The sequence below is a fragment of the Nicotiana tomentosiformis genome, chromosome 12 (genome assembly GCF_000390325.3).
Source record: "Nicotiana tomentosiformis chromosome 12, ASM39032v3, whole genome shotgun sequence".
Taxonomy (NCBI): domain Eukaryota; kingdom Viridiplantae; phylum Streptophyta; class Magnoliopsida; order Solanales; family Solanaceae; genus Nicotiana; species Nicotiana tomentosiformis.
This window is the reverse complement of record NC_090823.1, coordinates 5,767,827-5,780,335: the sequence shown is the minus strand read 5'-3', so window position 1 is coordinate 5,780,335 and position 12,509 is coordinate 5,767,827. Positions and strand designations below refer to the sequence as shown.

The following is a 12,509-nucleotide window of genomic DNA, read 5'->3' as shown; positions in this document are numbered from 1 at the left end:
ACGGATATATGACCTATTTAAAACTTTATTAAAATTGAATAAGCAATTATTTCATAATAAATACTATATCCAAACCAAAATCTATGGTTAATAGTATATATTTCAACAATCTCCCACTTAGACTTTTAACCATGAAAATTATTAGAATATATTATGTCTAAATGCATGGTTAACAATATATACCCTAACAATATCGCCTTTGTTGGGAGCACTTTACCCCAAAGTAAGATTATTGAACGCGAATCAGAATTAGTCAGATCTCAAAGCGAATACAAGTCATTGGATGGGAAAAAAAAAAGGAGTTCAGTCAGAGTTGTCTAATTTTCGTACTCTTATTTTGGTTTTTCACTTTCACTAGGCATAAAACCAAAAAACTAAACTAGTTTGACTCTAAAGTCTCTGTCTTGACAAAAGGTTACTATTTGCAATGTAATACTAGTAACAATTTAGTTTTAAGGTGAGTGTTGGACCAACGGTAAAATTGTAAAAGCAATCACTAATATTTGTATTAAGATAGACTGTTTACATCAAACCCTTTGGGGTGCGATCCTTCCTGCTTGGACGTGAGATGCCTGGTCAGAGGCGTATCCAAGTTTAGCAATATGAATTCACGTGAACCCATACTCCTATCCAAAATCATGTATAACTATGTTATATTTCTTCAAAATTACTTAAATATATGTGCGTGAACCCATGTTCAAAGACTATTGTAATGCAATTATTTTGGGTGCACCTCTACAAGTGAAACTGGCAGTCAAATTCCCCTCTCAACAATCTATTTTTCAGCACTGAGTATAGATATATTTGTGAAAATTACTAAAATTTTAAAAAGAATATAATTTTGAACCTATAATTTTAAAAGTGTAGTGGGTCATTGGTAAAGGACTAAAGTTAAATCAGTCAAATATAAATTCTAGATCCACCTCTTCACAATAGTGCATCCATTCTCTTGATATCCTGGACTCTGGTGCATTAGACTGCCCATTTTTTTCGGCAAAAAAAATGATATGAATGTAGTATAAATTCTCAAGAAACTGGAGAAAGTAATTACAATTATCTATTCTAATAATAAAAACTTTTCTTATCAGTCCTTGACCTCTTTTCTCAGTTTATGTATTTATTTCAGATTCAAATCAAGAGCAAGATTTTGCAACCTCATCAACGTCTCTTTTAGCAGCAGCCATGGCTGAAACTTAACACGACGGCTATCTCTGTTCGACAGTATATTAAACAAATTCTTCCCTAATTCAAACGACACAAAAACATCAATAGCACCATATTCAATTTGTTCACAGCTCAAATTCTCAGCATCCCACTTACTCAAAGTAACATCCTCTGGCTTTTCCATTACTTTTCCAAGTACTGCTTTTGCCATTCTTTTCAAACCCATCTTTCCATACACTTCTTCTTCGTAAGTCAACAATGCCAGTTTGTTCAAATCAACAGTATTCGCTACGTACAACCCGTGATCACATAACAACTTCTCAACATCTCCCTCAACTCCAATACCAACGAACGTGTTATTTGGGTCAATGAGAAAGTCTATGAAACTTTGAGGAATGAAATCTCTGTGAAGGAGTTGAAATATTAGGCAACGATCGCCAACGCAGAGCTGGAGAAGAGCAACTGAGTGCTCGTCCTCGTCCTCGGGTTTAGAACACGGGAGCCATTTGATATTCAGACCGATAAGGAGTTTGTGGAGTCTACGACGAGGCGTGTGCACAGTTTGCAGAATCCAATGATCAACAATTGTTGCTTCTTTGGTGACAGTAATTTCAATTTGGGATTCATAGAAAGGCCCAAGGTAATTAGCCATCAGGCAGAACGGTACACAAGTTATTCCGCGTTTACGTATGGTTCAGAAAAGAATCGCACCCGAAGAGTGTGATGTAGACAGAATGAATGATAAGAGAATGAACAATAATGTTACGTAATATTGTTAAAAACAGAGAATTTCATGCTGTACATATAAGAGCTTGAAATAACCTGAATAGAGTGGGATTGGGATTGGACTTCCCTATTTGAGCATTTCCTAGTTGTTTTTGGTTTTAGTTTCGGAAAACCAACTTTCCTATTACCTTTCGGTTCTCTCGGGTCAAATAAACAAGTAAAATCAATTTCCTATTTCTCCGACTAAATTGCTTATAATAGCAGCCCTTTGTTAAATTTTTTTTTTTTTAATACGCTCACAAAAATTAGACAACTCGAATAAAGAAAATCACTTCAAAATTTTGAAACTATCCATATATTATGTACCAATCAAAATTTCCTATAATATCAAGTCCCTTTACAATGTTTCTTTCACTTTTAGTACGTAATGTAATTAACATGTCTAGTTGATGGATGAAATTTGATATGAAGTTTAAGATATTAATTTTACACACAGATGAGAGATATTAATTAATAGCTAAAAAATTAATTTGATAGGAAAACATCACAATTAAGTTTCGAAGCTAAATATTTTAATACTTCGAATTTTTAAAAGTTACATAAACATTTTTTAAGACTTAAAATGACTTCCAGAAAGTAAAAAAGTGTCAACAAAAGAGAATATATTAACAATTAAAATAGGAGTAAATATATAAATACTAAAGCCATATTAACACTGCAAATATCAATTTACCGCGTGATGCACAATGGACCAGAGTAACGGAGAACGCCGTGGAAACCAGCCGGAATATCACCGTAACCCTCATTCTCCGCCGCCGAATTGGCCTTCCGACGAGACTATCTCTCGTAACGACGACAATCATAGAAGAAACTTTTTCGGCGACGGCAACCACTACAATCGCCGCCAACATCACCACCACCAAAACCCTAATTCCGAGCAGAATTTCGGTGGTTCTCCACCTCTTTCAGCTCGTAAGAGACCTTACGATCAATCAGCATCTGGTACGAAGCATTATTCTTCCGCTCCTAATTAACAATTCCGAAAAAGAAATCACCTGGTTCTAATTTGTCTGACATTTTTGCTTAACAAGAATAAATTTGACTAACTTTTTAGAGACTTGATTATTTCATTTTTTTTAAAATTAAAATGAGTTTGAGTTAAAAATAAAAAGAGTTTAAGTTATATATATATTGACAGGGAGATTTAAGCTGATATATTAGGTTACGTACCATTTACTATAATTTACCGATTAATGCTTATTAAATGGAGTTACCTGCAATTACCTTTTAAGCTTCATGGTTGTGTACAAAATCTTTACACGGTGAGTTCATAGAACTTTCAACTCAATTAGTTTTTTTGGGAAACTATAGAAAAGAGTATTCTAAGTTAAGTGGTAGAAAGATGCATTTTAAAATATTGGTAAAAGTTATATACATTGAGGTGTAAAGTTTTTTTTACACTATCCATGCAATTTTAACCTGTTATAGTAGGTTATGATGATTTAGTAACCTTTTTTTTTTTTTTGATGATTTAGTATAGGTTATCAACTAATGCTTATTAGATGGAGTTACCTGCAATAAGTGACCTGATTGCATAGAAATTTTTTATGCTGTCAGTGCATAAAACTTAAACTCAACTAAAATTTGGATATTTTGGAAACTATAGAAAAGAGTATTGTAAGTCAAAATTCTCCCTGTGTAATATTGGTGGAAAGATACATTCCAAAATGTTGGTAAAAGTTCATTTAGTTGAATCCTGGAAGCGAAAGAGCCAAATGTTGAGCATGTTGTATTTTACTCGGTGTTTGTAAGCTGTAGCTGTATTTCACAAGCATGACTTTCTAAATTTTGGAAAACCTTTTAGACTCTCAGGTTCGTTTTGGATTTGTGAAACTCTATGTTGTAGGAGTACCAAGACCAGCCGAAGAAGAAGACGTAAGTCTCTGTCATTAAGTATTTTGAATAATGATATCTTTTTTCCATGTTATGTTGTGTGTTGTTTTTTATGATGGTGGTGTCTGGGTCAGCTTGCACACACTTCGAGTATTCCACTGAATTACCTCCCACTAGCACAGATACCGCTAAATTTTGCCCACCAAAGCTTAGGCAGATGAAAAGAAATCTCCTAGTGTTTTGCCTCCTATGTTTTGCCTCCTATGAGATTTGAACCTGAGATCTCATGCTTTTCCTCCCACTTTATTGACCACTGAGCCATAAAAACCTAGTGTTCTCTTGGCACTTAGTTGTATCGACAAAGTGGACTTCTGCACACTATGAGTTATGCTTAAGAGTGGGACTTGAGGCTTTTAAGAGCTTAGATATAATAACCAACAAGAACTACTACTATTAGCGTCAACCCCAAAGTAGTTGAGGTCGGCCATATAAAGCCTCTATATCTATATCCATCTTCATCTAAAAAGAAAGCCTCTACATCCATTCTGCTTCAATTAGCTAGGCACTCGTTCCAGTTCTAATAATTGATTTTTTGAGGCCTTCTTAAATGTCTTATAAATCTAGAGATTCTAGAAACCTCACAGGTAACCTACAATGACATGCAAATCTCTGACCAAATGCAAAAAATGCCAGGAGAATATCATAGTTAATGTAAGTTTACTAATGTGATATTTATTGAGACAATGGATGACTCTACGGCTCTACCTGAGGCATATACACACCTTGCCCGTACTTTTTTTACAGTAACTTGGTGTTTATTAATGAAAGTTTTTGTTACTGAAGAAAAATTGTACCAACAAAGATTAAATGTTAATCAATCTAGTTGGTATCACCTATATTAATACTTCTCCATTTGCATCTATGTATGGTGAAAATATTGTTGGTGAGTAGTTACATATGAAAAGCGACTCATGGTTTACGATCTAACAACCAACCGGCAGCGTACATAGGTGATGTATATTCCAGTCATTTTAGCAACATACTGTGGTCATTGCATCTACTAAGACTAGGCTACTACTTTGAATTAAGTTCATGCTGTCTTCCCTTTTGTCAAAGGTCCATTTTTAAAATATTTGTTCTGAATATCAATTAGCTATTTTCTTTTTTGCCTCAAAACTTATTAAATTGTACATAAGTTGCAATATCACAAAACAACTTGTGTAAAGTAGAGTATACTCCTCTATCTTTGGAATTTCTAGGTGTCCTATATTTTACGTAGATACTTCTTTTGTCTTGAATTAAATGGATATGTTATGGACCATATGGTATCCATGGTATTCAATTAAAATCAATCAACTACACCTCAGTCCCAAACTACGTGCAGAAAACCAACAGATAGTCTCATCCCTGTTGGAAGAATGGGTTAACCACGTGCTTTCGTCCAACTTCAATGAGGGTCTTTTCCCTGTCCAATGATCCAGTAACTTCCCATTTTTCTGGGATGTTTAACTATTTGAAATTTCATCACTCAAGTCCTTGCAGATTCCATGTTTGACTATGTTCATCATCTGGGCATTTCGAAAGTATTCCTACATATTAACACATGCCTCTTTCAATTCAGGTTCGTTCTGTTTTTGCTGAACATGGGAATATTATTGAGGTTGTTCGGCTCAAGGATAAATCCACTGGTTTGAGGAAAGGTAGAGGAATGTGGTAATTGTTGCCGTTGCCAGGCCATCTGGTAGTGTACTTGTTATAGTTTACAGTGATGGTGTTGCTTTATCAAATGTCATGCCATCTGCACTGGGTTATGTATTCGTAAAGCAATTCAAAGAATTTAAATTGCAATTTAAATTACTCTGGATCATTTAAAATACCAGGATTTAATCTTATTCCTCCTCCTTGCTATTTTCTGCTGTTGACATTCACTATATTCTCGGCACATGTATCATCCTAGAAGTATAATATGATCTTTTTGACAAGTATAGACGTCAGATAAAGGTGAATATTTTTCCCTAAACAGAATAAAAATGAATAATGTATTTACACTTCAGAATGCTGTTTTGTGAAGTATAGCACGCTAGATGAAGCTGATAGGGCGATTGGAGCATTCCATGGTCGATATACTTTCCCTGGGGTGAGTTTCCTTCTCAGTTTTGAAGTTAAAATCATTACCCTCTCAAGAAATTATTGATCTCCTCTTACTCGGTTTGTATATATTTCTTGCTTGCAGGGTGAGGTTCCCTTAATAATTAGGTACGCTGATGGGGAGCGAGAACGTCTTGGTAATTGTTTTGTTGTCTCACTGTTCAAGTTTTAGATAATATAGGTCTAATGCCGAACACAAGGATCATGAATAAAGCTCCCACCCTTGCGAAGTCCTTATCCTTAAATAGCCAACTTGAGTTATCATAAGCTTAACTAAAGCAAATTCGCTCCCTTCTACTATCTATGTTGTCCACCACTCACTCCCCACCAAGGCAGTATGTAAAAGTTGACAAGCTTCTCTGTAAAGATCCATGTACGATTGAAGTTATATTTTCCAGGAAAACACATTAGTCAGGATAAGGCTATAGTAAACAATTTTTAGAATAATACTCACAAGGCCAAGGGACCTAGGGTATTTTGACCAGCTACCTAAACTTTTGAAATCTAAGGTAATGAAAATGGAATTCAAGAACTACATCTTTCTGGTCACAGAAACATTTAAGTATTACATGACAAAGAGGTAAGTGTTTTGATAATTTGTTACGTTTGATAGATGAAACGAATGATTATTTGCAAGTGGCTCCATCTGTTCATAGATCTGTTGGTACTGCTGGGGGAAACTGCATTTTGTAAGGGTTTGAATTCTGAACAGAATCCAGGGAATGAGTATTTCAAAATAATATTTTTGATGAATTGACATGGAGTATTTTCTCAAGTGTATACAGTCTGAATTTTCAGTTATCTCTTTGCCCCTCTAGAATTCTAGGTGTTTATTTGCATTATGTTGTTATTTCTATCCGCTTTTACCTCTTTTCTCTCTCATTGTAGGAAGCTTGGGTGAACACAATCACAAACTTTATGTTGGTGGTCTGAGGAAACAAGTTTCCAAAAGAGAAGTTGAGCATGTAAGCCAAGACATGCAGATTCTATCTTCCCTTTTTTACTCCTTCCTTTTTCACTGTTACTCTTTGTCCAATTTGTGCATTCTGTATACATATACAAAGAATCTGCATGTTGACGTTCTAATATTTTCATGCTATATATTTTACGTAATGGGCACAAATTCTAGCTTTTTTGTTCTTAGTGCTATTGGATAGAAAGAAATATGTAGCAAATAATTCTATAGTGATGTCATGGTTATAGGTTTATCAATTATAATTTTCATTTAATGGATATAAGTGATAAAGATTAATCCTTGCTCCATTCCACTTTACCTGACACATTTTTCGATCTAGGATGTAGTAACGCTTCATGAACTTTGTCAAATAATAAGCTTTATTCAGTTCCCATGTTTGAAAGACGAATTCATATCACGAATTCAAAGCTAGAATTAGTTAATGATTATTTCTTTATCTCTATATTATATGAAATCCAACTAAATCCTCAATCTATATACACGGTCAAATTAAGTAACAGATAAGAGACCGAGGGACAATTTGTTTCACTTTTGAGCCAATGGAAAAGTTCTGAGTTTGGATGCACGCCTTTGGTGGCAGGTATTTTCTCCATATGGAGTTGTTGAAGAAGTTTTTTTCTTGCTTGATGAACAAAAACAACGCCGTGGTATGTAACAGCAACTCTCTTCTTTCTCTTTCTCTCTCTGTTCTCTCTCATTATTATTTTTACATTTAGCATGCAGGAGCGTTTGCATTTGGTAACAGTTTGCAAAGATGCTCTCTCTCTGAACCTAGTTTAAGACATATATCCCTGTCGCTATGGCTTCTTCTCTAGTTACTGCCAACAGTTCAGCTGGTTGCATGTTCTCAATTTTACCTAGGGTGTTAAGTGGGCGAGTTGGTTGAATTTAGGCAGGTCAAAATGGGTTAAATCAAAATAATGGATGGGTCATTAGCCCGCCTAAATGTTAATTGGGCTGAGATGAGTTAGGTCAAGATGTGGCTAAACAATAGGTTATAGCCCCACCCACCCAACTCTAACAAAGTTTCAATTACTTTGTTTATTTTCTTATAATTTGTTGTGTTACCAAATAAAAATTTATTATTGTTATTGTTATTATTATGGCTATATTTTATGTTATTTTCAAATTTATTATTATGGCTATATCAAACAAAAGTTTCTAACATATTTTGACAAGTTCTCTTATAGGTCTATTTAGGCTACGTATTTAGGCTTTAGCCCAAATCAGCCAAGCTTATGAGCCGACTTGGGTTGTGCCCAAATTGGCCCGCAATGAAGATATGCCCAGCCCATCCTGCCCAGACTTGCGTGGGTCATATTTTCATGCGCTAATTTTGCCACCCAATTTTACCAATCAAGTGCACCGCTTCTGGACATGTTTGAATAGTATTGCATTTGCCATATTTGGTGCTCATGCTTATTGTTCTGCTACCTGTACGTAAAATTGATATGTGCTGACCTACTTCTGGATTGTCTATACATGCTCTGTTTTTTAACTTTTTCTTCTTGGCGTTGATATTATTCCTGCCTTGAAGGAAGTGCTTTTGTCAGTTTTGCTTGTAAAGACATGGCGGTTGCGGCAATGAATGCGCTACATGGTACCTATGTAACGACGAAAGTAAGCCCCTGTATTAATGTATATATATGGTCTAATCTGAAACCAATCTCCTTTCTCCCATTCTCTTGTGGTTCAGGTCTGAAACCAAATATCCCTTCTCCCATTCCCTTGTGGTTCAGGTCTGTCATCAGCCGTTGATTGTTCGATTTGCGGATCCTAAGAAGCCCAAGGTGGGCGAGTCGAGGTGTGTATCCGTCCATGAAATTTTACTCTTCCCTTTATCTTTGTATGGATCAACCATTGCTAGTTTTGGAGTACCACTTTTTGTTGGATGAGTCAAATACTCTTTCCGAATAAACAAATAGTTATTTTGGATGAAAAAGCTGAACACAAATTGAAGAAACTAGAATGGAGCTGATATTCTTCTCTCCTGAGTGTGATATCTCAGATTCTCTTGATCGAGAAAGTTAAGCACTTCTAACCAGTGTTTCGGAAAGCATTCTTTGGGCTAGTCCCGGGACGCGCCTAAGGCAGGGTGTGTGAAAGCGCACTGGGGCGATTCTGGGGGGTGGGGGTGGGGGGTGGGGGTGAAGATATCAGTGGGTGCACACCCCAAAGATGAGGCGTAAGTCCAGGGCAAAAAAGGCGTCTCAAGACCACACACACGTCCGTAGCTTTTAGTAAATTGGGGGCAAAAATTTGCAATTCCCTATTATCTTTGTCAAATTCTCTCTTCGTTGGGCCCCAAATAGGCAAAAAATACTTCGGCGCCAGCAGCACAATAGGGAAGAAATTGGCAGGCTCTTTTATCTTTTTGCTTTACTAGATCTTTCTTCTTTTACAAGATTGTCTAGCCGTCATGCTTCCTATTTGGGTTGTGTTCCTGTATTATCGAACCCAAATCTCCGCTGTTCCCTTTATTTAACTTTCTGGCTTTCTTTTTTGGCTCCTTCTTCTGAAGTTGGGACAAAAATCAAAGCACGAAAGAACATGGTTTTCTTGCGAGGTTTGCTTTTGTTTATTTTATTTATTTCTTGTTTTTATGACATGTTATTAGCAAACAACAGTAAGCTTCATGATTTCTGAGATATTAGTTGTTCATTGACCCTTTTCATTGGAGACCAAAAAATGAGTCGTGGATAGTTGTTCAAAGGGATCGACGAAAATACCCATTTTACTAATATGTGGATAATGTATCTCTAAGGTTATTTTTGAGAACATAAAAATGGGTAGGGTGCTAACATACTACCTTCATGTAGTATGCTAGCAAGACCCTATATGTGTGTATGCATATACACACAAAACAACTTTGATTTTTTGACATTTTTCCTTGCAAAGTTTTTTTTTTGGCTTTCTTGTTTGAGTTGTTAGATGCCACTTAGAACACTGTTAATTTATATCTCTGTTACTATTATATTTTTTTATTGTTGTGTGCTTAATTGCTTATATACTTATATTAATTTCTTATTTCTTTATTGGATTTTTGATGAATTTCATACATTAGTGTCTAAGTATTGGTGGACAGAGTTACTCGATACCTGTGCTGGTGGAAGGTATAGGTACCCAGTGGGATTAGTGGAGGTGCGTGCAAGCTGGCCCGAACATCAACTCTATAAAAAAAAAAAGAAGGATTTCATTTCCTATTTCCTTATTGGAATTTTATGAATTTCATACAATTGTTTATGTAATTTATATAGGAATAGTTTTTCCATATGTTTATGTTTATTTTATTTTTATATAAACAACAACAACAACCCAGTATAATCTCACTAGTGGGGTATGGGGAGGGTAGTGTGTACACAGACCTTATCCCTACCCTGGGTAGAGAGGCTGTTTCCGATAGACCCTCGGCTCCCTCCCTCCAAGAACTCCCCACCTTGCTCTTGGGGTGACTCGAACTCACAACCTCTTGGTTGGAAGTGGAGGGTGCTCACCACTGGAGCAATCTACTCGTCTTTGTAAAAAATTAAATATTCATGGGACTTACGTCCTTTACCTCAGGACTCCCTCACTCCATCTGAGATAAAGTGCCTAGTCTCACACTTCCGCCTTTTAAAACAATGCATCTACTTCCCAGAGTCATCATGTCCAGCATCTAGTATCTTCTGTAACAAGTTGCTATAGATGCTTGTTCCTATACCACATTCTCTTTATTCCTTCAGTTCTTTCCCGGTGCATTCTTATTCAAGTCCTACTCTGGTCCAATGCATTAGACTAGCTTTTAGTTTATCTTGCCTCTTGTATTTTTACTTGCTCTGGTTTCCTTATCTGAAACTTTTAACTTGCAGGGCGCCATCCCATATGAATGAGCAATTTAATGGGAATATAGCAGCTAACCAGTCTAATCACCAGAGTCCAAATAAGGTTATTGTTCAATATTCTCCATTAAGTAGATGGCAGCATGTCGTAATACAAGTTTTACTATTAGAATAGCCTAACTTTTCTATTAAGAGCTGTATGCTTTTTCGAGAGTACATCTAATTTTGTGCTATAAGAGCTTAATCTTTCTGCCTTTTTGACAAAGGAGCTCGATCTTTTTATTACAATGCAAATGGTGAAAAATGCAACTTCTTTATTTAAAGAAAATGCAATCCCCAGTACATAATTACCTACAAAAGATAATTAGAAAAAAAAGTATGTTTCAAGGATCTGTTGCTTTTTGCAGACTCCAAATAACAGAAGCAATCCTCAGACAGTTTTCAGCACTTATGTCGGATCAGATAATGTTTTGCCATCAGCTGCATCTTCTGTCAATGCAAGATCTTTAAAGGGTGAGATGGTGGAATCTATAGATTGTGAATGGAGTGAACATATCTGTCCTGATGGATTCGTATATTATTATAACTGCATGACGTGTGAAAGCAGGGTAAGTTTCATTTGTCCAATTTCTTTTTTAACACTGGATCCCATGCCCCTCATAATACGTGGATGCCTGAAAACATGCAAACAGTGGGAGAAGCCTGAGGAATTTGCACTTTATGAAAAGAAATTGGAAAAGTTAGATCTGCAGCAACAGGATCAGCGCAATTTAAGACTTCCAGTCCGTAATAATTCAGAAGTCTCTCAAATGTGCCAGGTACAGCTTTCCTCAGGGCAACCTTCCTTTCATGCAGCAGTTAGTGATTTTCAACTTGTTTTCTTACTTTTGTGGTTTAGGTTTTTTATTGAATGTTTCTGATTTGCTTTTCTGCATAAAACTTTATGATGGTTTTCATCCATTTACTAATGAAATCTTGTTATACTAGATTTGCAAATCTTATGATTCATTTGATTGAATTAAGTCAATAACCACCATTGTATGGGAGGTTTTTAAGTATAGTACTCCCATAAAGATGCTCTGAACGGCATAAAAATATAGTTTGAGAGATATAGCTGGAAATTTTGTGCATGATATGACGCAAATTTGAAGCCGTAGAAACTATATGTTTTGGTGCATAATGATGCATTGAAAAACTACAAGTTATCTTGATATGAGATCTAGAAGGTTAGAGGTAGTCAATGCATACTTTTAACATCTTAATAATTACCTTTAGAACAAAGGAGTTTTTCATTCTGATGACATTATACGTGTTTTCTGATTTTTCAGGAACTCGAAATTCATTCTGCTGACATTATACATGTTTTCTGAATTTTCAGGAACTCGAAACAGGAAGCTCAACGGTTCCTCTGGCTTGTGTCTAAACAGCACTGGTTTTCATTTTCGAAGTGGCTAGAACCGAAGCGAATGGTATTGGATTTTCAAATACAAGTGAGACTGACAGTGGGAGGCAATATTTCTGAAGACTGGATTTCTTGGAATTCAGGTCTGGTTATTCTGAGTATGCAAATTTGTACCACATTTCAATTGCTTGAGATTTACTGTGAGCTTCAGTAATTCTGTTAGGTGCCTCTTCCCAATTAGTTGCAAATATGACTGTATAGTTGTATATTTGGTCTAAGATTTAGGTTTCTTTGCTTATTCTCTGTGTTAGTGGAATATTAAATTATTACTAGTACAGATGTTGTTGCCAATGGTAAAGGATGCGTACATCTTACCCTCCCA

At 35.8% G+C, this 12,509-nt stretch overlaps 2 protein-coding genes across 2 annotated transcripts; one reads left to right on the top strand and one right to left on the bottom strand.

Moving 5' to 3' along the window:
* Nucleotides 1-1,117: 1,117 nt before the first annotated feature.
* LOC104117640 (3'-5' exonuclease-like) lies at nt 1,118-1,816 on the bottom strand. Its single transcript, XM_009628712.4, has one exon. The coding sequence runs from the start codon at nt 1,814-1,816 to the stop codon at nt 1,118-1,120; it is 699 nt and encodes a 232-aa protein (XP_009627007.1).
* A 780-nt stretch (nt 1,817-2,596) lies between these two features.
* On the top strand, nt 2,597-12,509 carry LOC104117635 (flowering time control protein FCA). Its single transcript, XM_009628708.4, has 13 exons — nt 2,597-2,892; nt 3,755-3,825; nt 5,405-5,483; nt 5,838-5,920; nt 6,017-6,068; nt 6,820-6,896; nt 7,488-7,554; nt 8,445-8,527; nt 8,647-8,711; nt 10,756-10,831; nt 11,133-11,333; nt 11,418-11,543; nt 12,104-12,509. The coding sequence occupies exons 1-13, from the start codon at nt 2,637-2,639 to the stop codon at nt 12,146-12,148; spliced, it is 1,281 nt and encodes a 426-aa protein (XP_009627003.1). The 5' UTR covers nt 2,597-2,636; the 3' UTR covers nt 12,149-12,509.